Source organism: Salmo trutta, chromosome 33 (assembly GCF_901001165.1).
Source record: "Salmo trutta chromosome 33, fSalTru1.1, whole genome shotgun sequence".
NCBI classification, from domain to species: Eukaryota; Metazoa; Chordata; class Actinopteri; order Salmoniformes; family Salmonidae; genus Salmo; species Salmo trutta.
In genome coordinates, this window is record NC_042989.1 from 41,399,037 (window position 1) to 41,419,948 (window position 20,912).

General features: G+C 45.7%; 1 protein-coding gene across 9 annotated transcripts in view; it reads right to left on the reverse strand.

Annotated features, from left to right (window-relative positions):
• smoc1 (SPARC related modular calcium binding 1) overlaps positions 1–20,912 on the reverse strand; it is a 159,935-nt gene that overhangs the window by 110,464 nt on the left and 28,559 nt on the right. For 7 of the 9 annotated variants that reach the window (XM_029730985.1, XM_029730986.1, XM_029730984.1 and 4 more), the window contains exons 2-3: positions 4,997–5,162; positions 4,608–4,691 (exon numbers count right to left, since the gene is read on the reverse strand). In XM_029730985.1, the coding sequence (XP_029586845.1) occupies positions 4,608–4,691; positions 4,997–5,162 (250 nt within the window). The remainder of the gene's footprint in view (positions 1–4,607; positions 4,692–4,996; positions 5,163–20,912) is intronic. The other 2 variants (XM_029730989.1, XM_029730991.1) reach the window with 1 other exon arrangement.

Here is a 20,912-nt window from a genome sequence, read left to right on the forward strand (position 1 = left end):
CCAGACCTGCTGTTTTCAACTCTCTAGAGACAGCAGGAGCGGTAGAGATACTCTGAATGATCGGCTATGAAAAGCCAACTGACATTTACTCTTGAGGTGCTGACTTGTTGCACCCTCGACAACTACTGTGAATATTATTATTTGACCCTGCTGGTCATCTATGAACATTTGAACATCTTGGCCATGTTCTGTTATAATCTCCACCCGGCACAGCCAGAAGAGGACTGGCCACCCCTCATAGCCTGGTTCCTCTCTAGGTTTCTTCCTAGGTTTTGGCCTTTCTAGGGAGTTTTTCCTAGCCACCGTGCTTCTACACCTGCATTGCTTGCTGTTTGGGGTTTTAGGCTGGGTTTCTGTACAGCACTTTGAGATATCAGCTGATGTAAGAAGGGCTTTATAAATACATTTGATTTGATTATTATAAGCCTCCACTGAACTACAGGTACACCTGCCCTGCATTCACTGTCCCAGCATGCACAACCAGAGGACAGGGATACCTGCATACACTCTCCCAGAATGCACAACCAGAGGACAGGGATACCTGCATTCACTGTACCAGCATGCACAACCAGAGGACAGGGATACCTGCATTCACTGTCCCAGCATGCACAACAGGTATACAGAGGTAGAACCTTAATTTGATCAGTCATTTGTTGCTGTGAATTTTTAAAATGTGTATTGTATTTGAGTTTTAAAAATGCTTCTAAAGTTGTTTTATATCCACTTTGAAATGTTAGACTTGATTTCCCCTAAAGAAAGATGTATCAACCCATACAAAATAATGTAAATGAATTATAATCCACATAATAGTTTCCTGTGGCTGCAGGATTATTATTCTGCTGTAACAAACTGGCTAAAACAAACATCCGAGGGCTGAACTTGTATTAACTGAAACAACATCCCAACCCGCTGGCTCACCTCTGCTAGCAACACACACTCTCTGTGCACCTAATTTATACTAATTTATACTGAAATCTCAACACTTAATTTGACAGTACATTTCAGACGCTTAAAAACATAAAAATATATATTTTTTGGTATCACAGATTTTATGTGAAAAGTGACATAACAAACTTCACTTAGAGTCATTAGACCATATGATCTGTGAACTGTACATGGTGCAGACTACATCTAAGAGTCATTAGACCATATGATCTGTGAACTGTACATGGTGCAGACTACATCTAAGAGTCATTAGACCATATGATCTGTGAACTGTACATGGTGCAGACTACATCTAAGAGTCATTAGACCATATGATCTGTGAACTGTACATGGTGCAGACTACATCTAAGAGTCATTAGACCATATGATCTGTGAACTGTAAATGGTGCAGACTACATCTTAGAGTCGTTAGACTCTTTATAGTGCTCTCTAAAATATGGAGTATATCTCATGATTTTTTCTTAATATTAACAACATTTAAAATATATATTTTGATAGTCCAGGGACCCCCCTCCCATTGCAAACCGGCAACCCAGGAACCCCCATCATACGTTAGTAAAACAATTCCTGTCTTGTTTTACATCAGGTGAATGATAATGACAAGGAGAAGTAATTAACATTTTAAAATGGATAGATTTGGTAGATAGTTTTTCATTATTTCAACCCCACATTATGATTGGAAAAGGGCTCTGTTACTTTAGAAGGCTAGGTAGCAGAGTGGGGTCTGTTACTTTAGAAGGCTAGGTAGCAGAGTGGGGCCCTGTTACTTTAGAAGGCTAGGTAGCAGAGTGGGGCCCTGTTACTTTAGAAGGCTAGGTAGCAGAGTGGGGCCCTGTTACTTTAGAAGGCTAGGTAGCAGAGTGGGGTCTGTTACTTTAGAAGGCTAGGTAGCAGAGTGGGGTCTGTTACTTTAGAAGGCTAGGTAGCAGAGTGGGCCCTGTTACTTTAGAAGGCTAGGTAGCAGAGTGGGGTCTGTTACTTTAGAAGGCTAGGTAGCAGAGTGGGGTCTGTTACTTTAGAAGGCTAGGTAGCAGAGTGGGGTCTGTTACTTTAGAAGGCTAGGTAGCAGAGTGGGGTCTGTTACTTTAGAAGGCTAGGTAGCAGAGTGGGGTCTGTTACTTTAGAAGGCTAGGTAGCAGAGTGGGGTCTGTTACTTTAGAAGGCTAGGTAGCAGAGTGGGGTCTGTTACTTTAGAAGGCTAGGTAGCAGAGTGGGGCCCTGTTACTTTAGAAGGCCAGGTAGCAGAGTGGGGTCTGTTACTTTAGAAGGCTAGGTAGCAGAGTGGGGCCCTGTTACTTTAGAAGGCTAGGTAGCAGAGTGGGGCCCTGTTACTTTAGAAGGCTAGGTAGCAGAGTGGGGTCTGTTACTTTAGAAGGCTAGGTAGCAGAGTGGGGTCTGTTACTTTAGAAGGCTAGGTAGCAGAGTGGGGTCTGTTACTTTAGAAGGCTAGGTAGCAGAGTGGGGCCCTGTTACTTTAGAAGGCTAGGTAGCAGAGTGGGGTCTGTTACTTTAGAAGGCTAGGTAGCAGAGTGGGGTCTGTTACTTTAGAAGGCCAGGTAGCAGAGTGGGGTCTGTTACTTTAGAAGGCTAGGTAGCAGAGTGGGGCCCTGTTACTTTAGAAGGCTAGGTAGCAGAGTGGGGCCCTGTTACTTTAGAAGGCTAGGTAGCAGAGTGGGGTCTGTTACTTTAGAAGGCTAGGTAGCAGAGTGGGGTCTGTTACTTTAGAAGGCTAGGTAGCAGAGTGGGGTCTGTTACTTTAGAAGGCTAGGTAGCAGAGTGGGGTCTGTTACTTTAGAAGGCTAGGTAGCAGAGTGGGGTCTGTTACTTTAGAAGGCTAGGTAGCAGAGTGGGGTCTGTTACTTTAGAAGGCTAGGTAGCAGAGTGGGGTCTGTTACTTTAGAAGGCTAGGTAGCAGAGTGGGGCCCTGATACTTTAGAAGGCTAGGTAGCAGAGTGGGGCCCTGTTACTTTAGAAGGCTAGGTAGCAGAGTGGGGTCTGTTACTTTAGAAGGCTAGGTAGCAGAGTGGGGTCTGTTACTTTAGAAGGCTAGGTAGCAGAGTGGGGTCTGTTACTTTAGAAGGCTAGGTAGCAGAGTGGGGCCCTGTTACTTTAGAAGGCTAGGTAGCAGAGTGGGGTCTGTTACTTTAGAAGGCTAGGTAGCAGAGTGGGGCCCTGTTACTTTAGAAGGCTAGGTAGCAGAGTGGGGTCTGTTACTTTAGAAGGCTAGGTAGCAGAGTGGGGTCTGTTACTTTAGAAGGCTAGGTAGCAGAGTGGGCTCTGTTACTTTAGAAGGCTAGGTAGCAGAGTGGGGCCCTGTTACTTTAGAAGGCTAGGTAGCAGAGTGGGGTCTGTTACTTTAGAAGGCTAGGTAGCAGAGTGGGGCCCTGTTACTTTAGAAGGCTAGGTAGCAGAGTGGGGTCTGTTACTTTAGAAGGCTAGGTAGCAGAGTGGGGTCTGTTACTTTAGAAGGCTAGGTAGCAGAGTGGGGCCCTGTTACTTTAGAAGGCTAGGTAGCAGAGTGGGGTCTGTTACTTTAGAAGGCTAGGTAGCAGAGTGGGGTCTGTTACTTTAGAAGGCTAGGTAGCAGAGTGGGGTCTGTTACTTTAGAAGGCTAGGTAGCAGAGTGGGGCCCTGTTACTTTAGAAGGCTAGGTAGCAGAGTGGGGTCTGTTACTTTAGAAGGCTAGGTAGCAGAGTGGGGTCTGTTACTTTAGAAGGCTAGGTAGCAGAGTGGGGCCCTGTTACTTTAGAAGGCTAGGTAGCAGAGTGGGGTCTGTTACTTTAGAAGGCTAGGTAGCAGAGTGGGCCCTGTTACTTTAGAAGGCTAGGTAGCAGAGTGGGGTCTGTTACTTTAGAAGGCTAGGTAGCAGAGTGGGGCCCTGTTACTTTAGAAGGCTAGGTAGCAGAGTGGGGCCCTGTTACTTTAGAAGGCTAGGTAGCAGAGTGGGGTCTGTTACTTTAGAAGGCTAGGTAGCAGAGTGGGGTCTGTTACTTTAGAAGGCTAGGTAGCAGAGTGGGGTCTGTTACTTTAGAAGGCTAGGTAGCAGAGTGGGGTCTGTTACTTTAGAAGGCTAGGTAGCAGAGTGGGGTCTGTTACTTTAGAAGGCTAGGTAGCAGAGTGGGGTCTGTTACTTTAGAAGGCTAGGTAGCAGAGTGGGGTCTGTTACTTTAGAAGGCTAGGTAGCAGAGTGGGGTCTGTTACTTTAGAAGGCTAGGTAGCAGAGTGGGGTCTGTTACTTTAGAAGGCTAGGTAGCAGAGTGGGGCCCTGTTACTTTAGAAGGCTAGGTAGCAGAGTGGGGTCTGTTACTTTAGAAGGCTAGGTAGCAGAGTGGGGCCCTGTTACTTTAGAAGAAATTGAACATTTTATACATATAAAAGGTCTTTAACCAATCACAGCCCTCCCGTAGGATTTCAGAATGAGCAAATCAAAAGCAGATCACATGGACCTGGCCTGGGCTTGAGTACAACAGCTCTGTCCACGTTGTGGATGTGACTGAAATGCCACCCTATTCCCTATATAGTGCCCTTCTTCTGACCAGCGCCCCCAAAGACAGAAATATTACGACAGACAGACAGACAGACAGACAGACAGACAGACAGACAGACAGACAGACAGACAGACAGACAGACAGACAGACAGACAGACAGACAGACAGACAGACCTTCCAGTTCCAGGTTCTTCCCTTCTGAGACTGATGTTGGAGCAGGAACTACTGGAAGCTGGTCAATCCTCACCGAGTTTTTACCTGAAACACCAAAGACCAGCCACAATGTGTATGTGTGTGTGTGTGTGTGTTTGTGTGTTTGAGCTTGTGCATGTGTGTGTGTGTGTGTATGTATGTGTGTGTGTGTGTATGTGTGTGTGTGTGTGTGTGTGTGTGTGTGTGTGTGTGTGCGCGTGTATGCGTCTGTGTGTGTTTGAGCTTGTGTGTGTGTGTGTGTGTATGCGTGTGAGTGTGTGTGCGCGTGTATGCGTCTGTGTGTGCTTGTGCGTGTGTGTGTGTGTGTGTATAGCGCTCCTACACAATGTATGTGTGGGTCTCAGCCTCACCTCGACATCGTCCGCGGTGTGCCAGCGTCAGAGATCGGTCCTTGCAGCGCGCCCTCTGCAGGTCACAGCCGGTATCGTAGCTCCGTCCATCAGAGCCACACACCGGCTTGCCCTGTGTCCTGGAACAGATGATCCCACAATGGGTCTCCCTGTCTCCTATCAGCCACTGCCGGGGAAACACCACAGAATTACAATGAGTAGAATGGGCTGGACATCCACATTCATGTCAATGATGCCATAATGGGTAGACTTGTCTGGCAGCCATTTTGAGTCTGTCCCATAGAGAATGATAGATGACTCTAATGGCCAAAAGGACATTTTAGCATGGGCAGAACGTTTAAGGGTTTCCACCATTTTAATGAAGTCAACTGGGTGAGAGTTCCAACTTCATTGGCTGATCTCTCCTGATGACCCTGTTGGAGTCATGTCCAACCGGGTCATCGGGGGGAGGGATCTGCCAATCATGAATAAAACATTTACTACTTCAAAATGGAGATAGCCTCAATGGCTACCCATGCTGTCACAGCCTCTATAAATGGCACAGATACAAAGACGAGTCCTCTATTTATCTCTACTGTCTGTCCCCATGGAGACAAAGCAGGAAGTTCAGTATTCAGTCTGCCTTTTATTAACATTCAAATCAACTAACATTCGATTTTAATGAGGAAAGGCACTGTCACAACCAGCACAGTTAGGCCCAGAACAACACAGCCAACAAAGTTAGGCCTGGAACAACACAGCCAACACAGTTAGGCCCGGAACAACACAGCCCAGCACAGTTAGGCCTGGAACAACACAGCCAACACAGTTAGGCCCGGAACAACACAGCCAACACAGTTAGGCCCGGAACAACACAGCCAGCACAGTTAGGCCCGGAACAACACAGCACAGCACAGTTAGGCCCGGAACAACACAGCCCAGCACAGTTAGGCCTGGAACAACACAGCCCAGCACAGTTAGGCCCGGAACAACACAGCCAACACAGTTAGGCCCGGAACAACACAGCCAACACAGTTAGGCCTTGAACAACACAGCCAACACAGTTAGGCCTTGAACAACACAGCCCACACAGTTAGGCCCGGAACAACACAGCCAACACAGTTAGGCCCGGAACAACACGGCTCAGCACAGTTAGGCCAGGAACAACACAGCCCATTACAGTTAGGCCCGGAACAACACAGCCCAGCACAGTTAGGCCTGGAACAACACAGCCCAGCACAGTTAGGCCTGGAACAACACTGCCAACACAGTTAGACCCGGAACAACACAGCCCAGCACATTTAGGCCTGGAACAACACAGCCAGCACAGTTAGGCCTGGAACAACACAGCCAACACAGTTAGGCCCGGAACAACACAGCCAACACAGTTAGGCCCGGAACAACACAGCCAACACAGTTAGGCCCGGAACAAAACAGCCCAACACAGTTAGGCCTGGAACAAAACAGCCCAACACAGTTAGGCCTGGAACAAAACAGCCAACACAGTTAGGCCCGGAACAACACAGCCAAGGCAACACAGTAGTTAGGGTAGGCACTGTGTTATGCATAGACCATCTTCCCCTGTTGAAATATACCTGCCTGACAAGACACCAGTCAAAGCCTAATTGTAATACAGTACAGGCTGTGTATACAGTACGTGCCAAGACAGAGCTGAGGCAGATGGGCCTACAATGCACATACAGCATGGATGGTAGCGCCCTGAATTGATTTATCCAAAATGGCACCCTATTTCCTACATAGGGCCCTGGTCAAATGTAGTGCACTTTATAGGGAATATGGTGCTGTTTGGGACACAGCCAATGTTTTACATCAGGAAGACTGGAGGAAGCAGACCTGGTAGCATAAGGAAGGCTGGAGGAAGCAGACATGGTAGCATAAGGAAGGCTGGAGGAAGCAGACATGGTAGCATAAGGAAGGCTGGAGGAAGCAGACCTGGTAGCATAAGGAAGGCTGGAGGAAGCAGACCTGGTAGCATAAGGAAGACTGGAGGAAGCAGACCTGGTAGCATCAGGAAGACTGGAGGAAGCAGACCTGGTAGCATAAGGAAGGCTGGAGGAAGCAGACCTGGTAGCATAAGGAAGGCTGGAGGAAGCAGACCTGGTAGCATAAGGAAGACTGGAGGAAGCAGACCTGGTAGCATAAGGAAGGCTGGAGGAAGCAGACCTGGTAGCATAAGGAAGGCTGGAGGAAGCAGACCTGGTAGCTGACGTATCTACCTCTACTTTTGGCTGAAATTTAGCGATCTTCAAAGCACCTCAAAATCAAACCAATGACACACATTCTGTATAACGGGAGCCTTCCTCTCCTCTCTCCTCCACTCTCCCTCTCTCCTCTCTTCTGCTCCTCTCTCCTCTCCCCTCTCTTCTCCTCCTCTAACCTCCTCTCTCCCCCTCTCTCCTCCTCTCCCCCTCCTCTCCCCTCTCTTCCTTTCTCCTGTTCTCCTCATCTCCACTCCAGGAGTCTAACTGGGGTTTCTCTCCTCCCTAAAGTATCTCCCCTTGACAGCCATAATGAACAGAAAGACATTGGTCCATTAGATAAGCTTCCATAATTACCATATAGTTCTATTAGGAATAGAAGCGTGAAAATTGGCACACTTGTACAATTTTTCACGTTGAACAAAAACTGATATAGAGCCATAGAGCCATTTCAGCAATTCCTCGGTTCGGCCTGTAGCGCTCCCTATAAGTCAATGGTGAAAATGCATTGACCTGTATTGACGTTTTGCGTCATGGCTTCCACTGTGTTGGGATCTACATGGCCCCAACATACTCAGCATGTTCGTATTGGTTTTGGGTTCAACCAACAACCAACACCATATGGCCTTTGTTTTATCCTTTTATGATCGCAACAATGATGCAAAAAAACCATCAGAAATCTATATTTTCACTTTCAAAAATTGTGTATTAACTGCAAAGTTTCCTTTAACATTCAAAAAAAGTGATGTGTTCCCTGAAGTCTACTGTTTTTAATGATATATAATATGATATTATAAACTGAGTATACAAAACATTAAGAACACCTGCTCTTTCCATGACATAGCCTGACCAGGTGAATCCAGGTGAAAGCTATAATACCTTATTGATATCACTTGTTAAATCCACTTCAATCAATGTAGATTAAGATTGTTAAGCCTTGAGACAATTGAGACATGGATCGTGTATGTGTGCCATTCAGAGGGCGAATAGGGCAAGACAAAATATTTAAGAGCCTTTGAACAGAGTATGGTAATAGTGTCAAGAACTGCAAAGCTGCTGGATTTTTCACGCTCAACAATTTCCATTGTGTATCAAGAAAGGTCCACTAGCCAAAGGACATCCAGCCAACTTTAGACAACAGCGGGAAGCATTGGAGTCAACATGAACCAGCATCCCTGTGGAATGCTTTCGACATACTGTAGAGTCCATGCCCCGACGAATTTACATTTACATTTACGTCATTTAGCAGACGCTCTTATCCAGAGCGACTTACAAATTGGTGCATTCACCTTATGATATCCAGTAGAACAACCACTTTACAATAGTGCATCTAAATCTTTTAAAGGGGGGGGGGGGGTTAGAAGGACTACTTTATCCTATCCCAGGTATTCCTTAAAGAGGTGGGGTTTCAGGTGTCTCCAGAAGGTGGTGATTGACTCCGCTGTCCTGGCGTCGTGAGGGAGCTTGTTCCACCATTGGGTTGCCAGAGCAGCGAACAGTTTTGACTGGGCTGAGCGGGAACTGTGCTTCCGCAGAGGTAGGGGGGCCAGCAGGCCAGAGGTGGATGAACGCAGTGCCCTTGTTTGGGTGTAGGGACTGATCAGAGCCCGAAGGTACGGAGGTGCCGTTCCCCTCACAGCTCCGTAGGCAAGCACCATGGTCTTGTAGCAGATGTGAGCTTCAACTGGAAGCCAGTGGAGAGAGCGGAGGAGCGGGGTGACGTGAGAGAACTTGGGAAGGTTGAACACCAGAAGGGCTGCGGCGTTCTGGATGAGTTGTAGGGGTTTAATGGCACAGGCAGGGAGCCCCGCCAACAGCGAGTTGCAGTAATCCAGACGGGAGATGACAAGTGCCTGGATTAGGACCTGCGCCGCTTCCTGTGTGAGGCAGGGTCGTACTCTGCGAATGTTGTAGAGCATGAACCTACAGGATCGGGTCACCGCCTTGATGTTAGTGGAGAACGACAGGGTGTTGTCCAGGGTCACGCCGAGGCTCTTAGCACTCTGGGAGGAGGACACAATGGAGTTGTCAACCGTGATGGCAAGATCGTGGAACGGGCAGTCCTTCCCCGGGAGGAAGAGCAGCTCCGTCTTGCCAAGGTTCAGGACGGAGCTGCTCTTCCTCCCGTGGAAGGACTGCCCGTTCCACGATCTCGCCATCACGGTTGACAACTCCATTGTGTCCTCCTCCCAGAGTGCTAAGAGGTTGTTCTGAGGGCAAAATGGGGTGCAACTCAATATTAGGCCTTATTCCCTATGGATGCTATTCCCTATGGGCCCTGGTCAAAAGGCATCCTATCTATGGGCCCTATTCCCTATGGATGCTATTCCCTATGGGCCCTGGACAAATAGCATCCAATTCCCTATGGGCCTTATTCCCTATGGGCCCTGGTCAAAAGGCACCCTATTCCCTATGGGCCCTGGTCAAAAGGCACCCTATTCCCTATGGGCCCTGGTCAAAAGGCACCCTATTCCCTATGGGCCCTGGTCAAAAGTAGTGCCCTTTAAAGGGAACAGGGTGCTGTTTGAGACTCGCCATTGTCTTGCGGTTCATTGTGTATATTGTATAGTAGTTGTATGTTCTATTTGACAATCCAAAATACATAAAGCGACAACAGGCAACCAATACATGCAGAGGACTATACACACCACGTCAAAGACTGGTTTCCATCCTGGACCTCTATTGGTAGACAAGTGGCTTCGGGGAAAAACAAGTGACATGGTCACTTTGTGCCATACACTAAATCATGCACAATTTACATATATACATATTTACATATATACATATACTACCATTCAAAAGTTTGGGGTCACTTAGAAATGTCCTTGTTTTTGAAAGACAAGCTCATTTTTTGTCTGTTAAAATAACATAAAATTGATCAGAAATACAGTGTAGACATTGTTAATGTTGAAAATGATTATTGTACCTGGAAACGGCTCATTTTTTATGGAATATCTACATAGGCGTACAGAGGCCCATTAACAGCAACCATCACTCCTGTGTTCCAATGGCACGTTGTGTTAGCTAATCCAAGTTTATCATTTTAAAAAGGCTAATTGATCATTAGAAAACTCTTTTGCAATTATGTTACCACAGCTGAAAACTGTTGTTCTGATTAGCTTAGGGATCGGCGTCCCGTCAACGGGACAGTTGTAAATCATGCAGTGCCTTATGTCACCATCGCAGATTTTAGAGAAACAACAAATGTCGGTACATATAAAAGTGTCTTATATTGGCTGAAAGCTTAAATTCTTGTTAATTAACCTCTTGGCGTTCCCCTAGGATAGGGGGCGCTACAGCGATTTTTGAAAACAAATCATGCCCATTTTCAACGGCCTCCTACTCAACCTCAGAAGCTAGGATATGCATATAATTAATACTTGTGGATAGAAAACACCCTAAAGTTTCTAAAACTGTTTGAATGGTGTCTGTGAGTATAACAGAACTCATATGGCAGTCAAAACCCCGAGACAGATCGAAACAGGAAGTGGAATTCTGAATTGCGAACTCAACTTCATCACGTTGCCTATTAATCACACCGTGAGCTATGGTTCATTGAGCACTTCCTATTGCTTCCACTAGATGTCCCCAGTCTTTACAAAGTGATTTGAGTCTCCTACTGTGAAAACTGACACAATGACACGCTGTGGAACGTGGTCACACGGAGAGGGCCATCACCATTATGACGCCGGCGCCCCTGGTTACCCTCCCCTTTCGAAACGTTTTGAAACACAATGCAATCGTCCCCCTCGAATCTTATTGGCTCTCTCGTTGAAAAAGGCCCTACAGATTTATGTTATACAACGTTTGACATGTTTGAACGAACCTAAATAAGAAAAAAATGCATTTTGTTGAAAGAGTAGCCCCGCGCACGTCGGAACTTTTGGTTCAGCCTTCAGAACGCGCTAACAACAACAAGCTAATGGAACATAAAGGATGAACTTTTTCGAACGAAAATACATTTGTTGTGGACCTGGGATTCCTGGAAGTGCCTGAGGATGAAGATAATCAAAAGTAAGGGATTATTGACAATAGTATACAAGACTAGATTTGATATGCGATTGTTCCAAGATGGCGCTGACCTGTATTGCTAGCCTATTGTTCTGAGTATCGCATCCCCTTTTATCGCAAAGTGTGATTACCCAGTAAAGTTATTTTTAAATCTGGCATTACAGGTGCTTTCAAGAGATATTCATCTATAAATCTTAGAATGACAATATTACATTTTAAAAATGTTTTCGAATAGTAATTTAGTAAATTGTAGCACTGTTTCACCAGATGCATTTGAGGGAAAATAGTTAGTCAACGTTACGTGCCGATGTAAAATGCTGTTTTTATATATAAATATGAACTTTATCGAACAAAAGAATGCATGCATTGTGTAACATGATGTCCTAGGTGTGTCATCTGATGAAGTTTGTAAAAGGTTAGTGCTGCATTTAGCTGTTTTTTGGTTATTTGTGATGCATGTGGTTGGTCGGAAAATGGCTATGTGGCTACTTTTACGATATACTCCTCTAACATAATCTAATGTTTTGCTTTTGCTTTTGCTGTAAAGCCTTTTTGAAATCGGACAACGTGGTTCGATTCAGGAGAGGTGTATCTATAAAACAATATAATTTGAAAAAAAAATTGAAAAAAAAATAATTAAATTTTGTTATGCTAATGGCGATAGGATTTTTCGCTGGATGTCGAGGCTGCACAGGGGTTAAACTGCACTATCCAATTTATAGTAGCTATTACTGCCAAAAATGCCATGCTATTATTTGAAGAGAGCTCCTAACAACAAAACACTTTTTTTCACCGCGATAGGTTTGATAAATTCACTTGTGAAATGTGTACTTACATTCTGAAATCGGGCTCTGATTTATCATCAAAAGGGTCCCAGAGATAACATGAAGTGTCGTTTTGTTAGATAAAATCCTTTTTTATATCCTAAAAAGGTCCATATATCATGCACGATCGATTTTGTATTTCCACTCGTTCAATTTGCAAAGAAAGGAATCTGTGAAAATCTCACCCTAAAACGTTGTTTCAACCAGTCAAATTGCATTCGTATGTATTCCTCAGAGATCCTAGAATGTAATGAAACTTCACTATATCATTAGGGGTGTAGTATATCCTATAGGCCACCATATTTGGTCAGAGAGCGACGCCTTCATGGCACGCCGATGACGCGGGCGGTCTTCACTTGATCGACTCTAACTTTGTCAAATAAGCACCAATCGGGGTTAAACAAAACTAGCTAGATAGCCAATGAGCTGGGCTTTACGGGAGTATCCGGAAACCATGTATCTGTCGTAAAATTTAGCTACTAACCTTGTACGACAACATGCCTTTTCATTTTGGACAAAAATTATAAGAATATTCAGAGTTATGAAGTTACGAAAACTAGTTGTTTTGTAAATGTTGAACTTATAATATGGCTATTAATACTGGAAAAGCTAAATCAAGTCCAAGTATACAGATTTGACGATATTCTTGCAGAAAAATGTTATATGAATGCAAATGTCTGCTTCGCGATTTGCCCAAATGTAACTGGGTGACTTCACACTAAATGTCATGTAGCGAGCTCATACTTCAAGATATCCGTCTGAAACCTTGCACGTACACTGCTGCCATCTTGTGGACACCATCGGAAGTACAACCAGAGTGATGGCTGGAACAGGGACCTTCATGCTGCATTTCAAAGATGGTGGTAGAAAACAAATGGTTGTTTTTTTCTTTTTATTTCCTTCTACCATATCTATTGTGTTATATTCTCATGCATTCAATTCACATTTCCACAAACATCAAAGTGTTTCCTTTCAAATGGTACCAATAATATGCATATCCTTCCTTCAGGGCCTGAGCTACAGGCAGTTAGATTTGGGTATGTCATTTAGGCGAAAATTGAAAACAAAAAGGAGGCTATCCCAATAAAACTGGCCTTCTTTAGACTTGTTGAGTATCTGGAGCATAAGCATTTGTGGGTTTGATTACAGGCTCAAAATGGCCAGAAACAAAGTACTTTCTTCTGAAACTCATCAGTCTATTCTTGTTCTGAGAAATGAAGGCTATTCCATGTGAGAAATTGCCAAGAAACTGAAGATCTCGTAAAACGCTGTGTACTACTCCCTTCACAGAACAGCGCAAACTGGCTCTTACCGGAATAGAAAGAGGAAAGGGAGGCCCCAGTCAGTCAGTCAACCAGTCAGTCAACCAACCAGTCAACCAACCAGTCAACCAGTCAACCAGTCAATCAGTCAATCAGTCAACCAGTCAATCAGTCAACCAGTCAATCAGTCAATCAGTCAACCAGTCAATCAGTCAACCAGTCAATCAGTCAATCAGTCAACCAACCAGTCAACCAGTCAGTCAACCAATCAACCAGTCAGTCAACCAACCAGTCAACCAGTCAATCAGTCAACCAACCAGTCAATCAGTTAGTCAACCAATCAACCAGTCAGTCAACCAATCAGTCAACCAGTCAGTCAACCAGTTAATCAGTCAACCAGTCAGTCAACCAATCAACCAGTCAGTCAACCAACCAGTCAATCAGTTAGTCAACCAACCAGTCGACCAGTCAATCAGTCAACCAGTTAATCAGTATTTCAGTCAACCAGTCAGTCAACAAGTCAACCAGACAACCAGACAACCAGTTGCCAAATCTAGTCCGTTGGTTGCAAGACTAAATCCTTGTTCTACGGTCCACAGGGCCTTTCTTATTTCACTGACACCTGGGTATCTGGCAGCGTTTCCCATCAGCTCAGCAAGTCCAGATAACACATAGCAATAACACCATAGTGAGTCTGATGTACTGTCCATGCAAAGGAAGAGTATAAAGCTTGGACATTCAGTATGCCACATTCATTCAACATCATGCAGATCACCAGTTAAAGCAATCATATTTTACATCCCAAACGGTACCCTATTCCCGAAATACTGCACTATTTTAGACCAGGGCCCAAGTAGTGTACTATATTAAATAAAGGTGAAATAAAAAAAATTAAAAATTAAAATATGATGTACATATATATATATATATGTGTGTGTCATTTGGGAAGAAGACAAAGTCTACAGTGAAGAAGAGACAGAAGGTTATCCTTACAGATTTAGGAGACAGTGAGAACTCAACTTTCAATGTAATGTCCAAAATAAAGAGCTTTTGAAGCCACTGAGAACCTGGAGATGCAGAGAGCCATAGAGGTCTGGTTTAACAGACAGAGAGAGCCATAGAGGTCTGGTTTAACAGACAGAGAGCCATAGAGGTCTGATTTAACAGACTGAGAGCCATAGAGGTCTGGTTTAACAGACAGAGAGAGCCATAGAGGTCTGGTTTAACAGACAGAGAGAGCCATAGAGGTCTGGTTTAACAGACAGAGAGAGCCATAGAGGTCTGGTTTAACAGACAGAGAGAGCCATAGAGGTCTGGTTTAACAGACAGAGAGAGCCATAGAGGTCTGGTTTAACAGACAGAGAGAGCCATAGAGGTCTGGTTTAACAGACAGAGAGAGCCATAGAGGTCTGGTTTAACAGACAGAGAGCCATAGAGGTCTGGTTTAACAGACTGTCAGTGGGACAATGGGGGGAGGGATGGGTACACTAATTTTCCTTAAACACTGACAGATAAACACTTCAACAAATAAACAAACCCTTCCAGGAACCATGGGAACCACACCTCACAATACAATCAGTCAAGGAGAGGATCCACATTCTGTTAAGTCCCAGATACAATCTCAACTCTCTCAGAGGAATACATACAGTTGAAGTCAGAAGTTTACATACATTTCAGCCAAATACATTTAAAGTCAGTTCTTCAAAAAATTCCCTGTCTTAGGTCAGCTAGGATTACCACTTTATTTTAAGAATGTGAAATGTCAGAATAATAGTAGAGAGAATGATTTATTTCAGCTTTTATTTCTTTCATCACATTCCCAGTGGGTCGGAAGTTTACATACACTCAATTAGTATTTGGTAGCATTACCTTTAAATTGTTTAACTTGGGTCAAACGTTTCTGGTAGCATTACACAAGCTTTCTACAATAAGTTGGGTGAATTTTGGCCGATTCTTCCTGACAGAGCTGGTGTAACTAAGTCAGGTTTGTAGGCCTCCTTGCTCGCACACAACTTTTCAGTTCTGCCCACAAATCTTCTATTGGATTGAGGTCAGGGCTTTGTGATGGCCACTCCAAAACCTTGACTTTGTTGTCCTTAAGCCATTTTGCCACAACTTTGCAAGTATGCTTGGGGTCATTGTCCATTTGGAAGACCCATTTGGAAGACCCAAGCTTTAACTTCCTGACTGATGTCTTGAGATGTTGCTTCAATATATCCACATGATTTTCCGTCCTCATGATGCCATCTATTTTGTGAAGTGCACCAGTCCCTCCTTCAGCAAAGCACCCCTACAACATGATTCTGCCACCCCCGTGCTTCACGGTTGGGATGGTGTTCTTCGGCTTGCAAGCCTCCCCCTTTTTCCTCCAAACATAACGATGGTCATTATGGCCAAACAGTTATATTTTTGTTTCATCAGACCAGAGGACATTTCTCCAAAAAGTACAATCTTTGTCCCCATGTGCAGTTGCAAACCGTAGTCTGGCTTTTTTATGGCGGTTTTGGAGCAGTGGCTTCTTCCTTGCCGAGTGGCCTTTCAGGTTATGTCGATATAGGACTTGTTTTTACTGTGGACAAAGATACTTTTGTACCCGTTTCCTCCAGCATCTTCGCAAGATCCTTTGCTGTTGTTCTGGGATTGATTTGCACTTTTCGCACCAAAGTAAGTTCATCTCTAGGAGACAACGCGTCTCCTTCCTGAGTGGTATGACGGCTGTGTGGTCCCATGGTGTTTATACTTGCATACCATTGTTTGTACAGATGAATGTGGTACCTTCAGGCGTTTGGAAATTGCTCCCAAGGATGAACCAGACTTGTGGAGGTCTACAATTTTTTTTCTGAGGTCTTGGCTGATTTATTTTGATTTTTCCATGATATCAAGCAAAGAGGCACTGAATTTGAAGGTAGGCCTTGAAATACATCCACAGGTACACCTCCAATTGACTCAAATGATGTCAATTAGCCTATAAGAAGCTTCTAAAGCCATGACATCATTTTCTGGAATTTTCCAAGCTGTTTAAAGGCACAGTCAACTTAGTGAATGTAAACTTCTGACCCACTGGAATTGTGATACAATGAATTATAAGTGAAATAATCTGTCTGGAAACAATTGTTGGAAAAAAATACTTCTGTCATGCACAAAGTAGATGTCCTAACCGACTTGCCAAAACTATAGTTTGTTAACAATTTTTTTGGGTGGTTGAAAAACGAGTTTTAATGACTCCAACCTAAGTATATGTAAACTTCCGACTTCAACTGTACAATACCAACTGTAGGAAGGAGGACCGTTCATCAACTACCCTATTGATGGTCATACTACTAACTACTAACATTTCTCATGTACTTTAATACAGGCTAAACATCAGAAAGCCAGAGACAAACAGCTTCATGTATCAATACATAACCAAGGCTATACTGGGGACAAATGACACTCAGTTCCTATAAGCCCTGGTCAAAAGTAGTTCACTAAATCCAAAAACAGGGTACCATTAGGAACACGGACTATGTGACGGCAGAAAAACTACTTAGCTTCTCCCTCATGTAAACAGGATGAACCTGAGCCGTCTTCGTTTCTTACCAGAAGTTGCTCAAACCGTCAAGCCAGGAGAAATGTGATCTGGAGGGGGTTTGTTATTGCCGTGTTCCCCCCTCTCTGACAGTAAGAGTTAAAAATGTAAACACATCACTCAGGCTATGAGGGGAGCGTCCAGGGGAGTCGTTTATGATGTTACGTCCCAAATGGCACCCTATTCCCTATATAGGGCCCTGGTCAAAAGTAGTACACTATATAGGGAATAGGGTGCCATTTGGGGTGCACCCATAATGGTTTGATCCGGGGCCATTGCGACTCAACCAGACAGATACTGACCTCAGCCAGGCCTGGAGACACTCCCCCCCACCACTGTCAGACACACTTGAAGCCTCCCAGCTCTCCTCCTCTCCTCTCCCCTCTCCCCTGTCCTCTCTCCTCTCCTCCCCTCTCCTCCTCTCCTCTACTTTAATCCCAACTCCTTTCTCTCCCTGTCCTCTCTTCTCTACTACTTTCTCCCTTCTCCCCCTGTCCTCTCTTCTCTACTACCCTCTCCCTTCTCCCCCTGTCCTCTATTTTCTACTACCCTCCCCTCTCTCCTCCCCTCCTCTACTCTAATCCCCTCTCCCTTCTCCCCCTGTCCTCTCTCCTCCTCTCCTCCCCTCTCTCCTCCCCTCCTCTACTCTAATCCCCTCTCCTTTCTCTCCCTGTTCTCTCTCCTCTCCCCCTCTTCTCCTCTCCCCCCCTCTCTTCTCCTCTCCTCCCCCCTCTCCTTTACACTACTCCCGTCTCTTCTCTCCCCCTGTTCTCTCTCCTCTCAACTCCCCTCTTCTCCTCCCGGCTCTCCTCCTCTTCTCCTCTCCTCAACTCCTCTCTTCTCCTCCCGGCTCTCCTCCTCTAACCTCTCCTCAACTCCCCTCTTCTCCTCTCTTCTCTCCTCTCCTCAACTCCCCTCTTCTCCTCTCCTCTCCCCAACTCATAAAACAAGTGAAATACAACCCCATTGTGCAACCATTACAGCATGACTGAAATGCTCTTTTTACCGTCACTGGCAACAAGTTTAATTTCATTCGGAGCCCATGGCAGTTGAACAATAACCAAGAAGAAACAACACATTCAAGAGAACCATCACTTTTATGCCATTTCTGACTATCTTCAAATGTTGAACAAAGAAAAAAAAAAATGTCAAAGCCAATAAAGTATTTTTGTTTTAAATCGGAGCGCTTCCAAAACCACATCGTTTGGGCACATAGCTGTTATAAAGCTATAAAATGAAAACTTTCCAATTGATTTTATACATCTATATCTTGGATAGGGTTAATTTAATTGCACAGTTTCTCTCAGAAAATTCAACTATAACAACACAATATGTGAAATAATTGACAGTATTTCCACTGTGATAGTCATTTATTCTGTTATAGGGTCTCTACTGGGAATGCAAGGCCAGGCACCTATGTTGCCAGGGGGATGAGACTGTTGCCAGGGGGATGAGACTGTTGCCAGGGGGATGAGACTGTTGCCAGGGGGGGATTAAAGGTCCTGCGTCCCAAATGACATCCTAACCCCTTTATAGTGCATTACTTTAGACCAGGGCCCATAGGGTCTGGTTGAGGTGGTAAACTGGTTTGACCAGGGCCCATAGGGTCTGGTTGAGGTGGTAAACTGGTTTGACCAGGGCCCATAGGGCCTGGTTGAGGTGGTAAACCCGGTTTGACCAGGGCCCATAGGTTCTGGTTGAGGTGGTAAACCCGGTTTGACCAGGGCCCATAGGGCCTGGGTGAGGTTGTAAACTGGTTTGACCAGGGCCCAAAGGGTCTGGTTGAGGTGGTAAACTGGTTTGACCAGGGCCCATAGGGTCTGGTTGAGGTGGTAAACAGGTTTGACCAGGGCCCATAGGGTCTGGTTGAGGTGGTAAACTGGTTTGACCAGGGCCCATAGGGTCTGGTTGAGGTGGTAAACTGGTTTGACCAGGGCCCATAGGGCCTGGTTGAGGTTGTAAACTGGTTTGACCAGGGCCCATAGGGTCTGGTTGAGGTTGTAAACTGGTTTGACCAGGGCCCAAAGGGTCTGGTTGAGGTGGTAAACCCAGTTTGACCAGGGCCCATAGGGTCTGGTTGAGGTGGTAAACTGGTTTGACCAGGGCCCATAGGGTCTGGTTGAGGTGGTAAACTGGTTTGACCAGGGCCCATAGGGTCTGGTTGAGGTGGTAAACTGGTTTGACCAGGGCCCATAGGGTCTGGTTGAGGTGGTAAACTGGTTTGACCAGGGCCCATAGGGTCTGGTTGAGGTGGTAAACCGGTTTGACCAGGGCCCATAGGGTCTGGTTGAGGTGGTAAACCCGGTTTGACCAGGGCCCATAGGGTCTGGTTGAGGTGGTAAACTGGTTTGACCAGGGCCCATAGGTTCTGGTTGAGGTGGTAAACCCGGTTTGACCAGGGCCCATAGGGTCTGGTTGAGGTGGTAAACTGGTTTGACCAGGGCCCATAGGGTCTGGTTGAGGTGGTAAACTGGTTTGACCAGGGCCCATAGGGTCTGGTTGAGGTGGTAAACTGGTTTGACCAGGGCCCATAGGGTCTGGTTGAGGTGGTAAACTGGTTTGACCAGGGCCCATAGGGTCTGGTTGAGGTGGTAAACTGGTTTGACCAGAACCCATAGGGTCTGGTTGAGGTGGTAAACTGGTTTGACCAGGGCCCATAGGGTCTGGTTGAGGTGGTAAACCCGGTTTGACCAGGGCCCATAGGGCCTGGTTGAGGTTGTAAACTGGTTTGACCAGGGCCCAAAGGGTCTGGTTGAGGTGGTAAACTGGTTTGACCAGGGCCCATAGGGTCTGGTTGAGGTGGTAAACTGGTTTGACCAGGGCCCATAGGGTCTGGTTGAGGTGGTAAACTGGTTTGACCAGGGCCCATAGGGTCTGGTTGAGGTGGTAAACCGGTTTGACCAGGGCCCATAGGGTCTGGTTGAGGTGGTAAACCCGGTTTGACCAGGGCCCATAGGTTCTGGTTGAGGTGGTAAACCCGGTTTGACCAGGGCCCATAGGGCCTGGTTGAGGTTGTAAACTGGTTTGACCAGGGCCCAAAGGGTCTGGTTGAGGTGGTAAACCCAGTTTGACCAGGGCCCATAGGGTCTGGTTGAGGTGGTAAACTGGTTTGACCAGGGCCCATAGGGTCTGGTTGAGGTGGTAAACTGGTTTGACCAGGGCCCATAGGGTCTGGTTGAGGTGGACAAAAAAAAAAGAATCCTGTAATTTAAACCTGTTGTTACCTGGCAGTAGAAACCTCTAAAAGGGGTCAGCAGCGTGTTGTTACCTGGCAGTAGAAACCTCTAAAAGGGGTCAGCAGTGTGTTGTTACCTGGCAGTAGAAACCTCTAAAAGGGGTCAGCAGTGTGTTGTTACCTGGCAGTAGAAACCTCTAAAAGGGGTCAGCAGTGTGTTGTTACCTGGCAGTAGAAACCTCTAAAAAGGGGTCAGCAGTGTGTTGTTACCTGGCAGTAGAAACCTCTAAAAGGGGTCAGCAGTGTGTTGTTACCTGGCAGTAGAAACCTCTAAAAGTGGTTTACAGTGTGTTGTTACCTGGAAAGTGGAAAAGGTGCTGGACAGTTTCACACAGAAGGTGTAAAGTCTGTGTGCCACTCACAGCAGGGGGTGGATGTTGGCTCACACGTGTGCGTGCGTGTGAGTGTGAGTGTGAGTGTGTGTGTGTGTGTGTGTGTGTGCGTGCGTGTGAGTGTGAGTGTGTGTGTGTGTGTGTGTGTGTGTGTGTGTGTGTGTGTGTGTAAGCTCCTAGTCCCCTCAGAGCAGCTCCATATAGAACCTAAACACACACACACACACACACACACACACACACACACACACACACACACACACACACACACACACACACACACACACACACACACACACACACACACACACACACACACACACACACTGAAGAATGAAGCTTTCCTGTTTTTCTGGCTATGGTAACCAGTGCGTTTTCTGGCTATGGTAACCAGTGGCATTTTCTGGCTATGGTAACCAGTGGTGTTTTCTGGCTATGGTAACCAGTGGTGTTTTCTGGCTATGGTAACCAGTGGAGTGTTCTGGC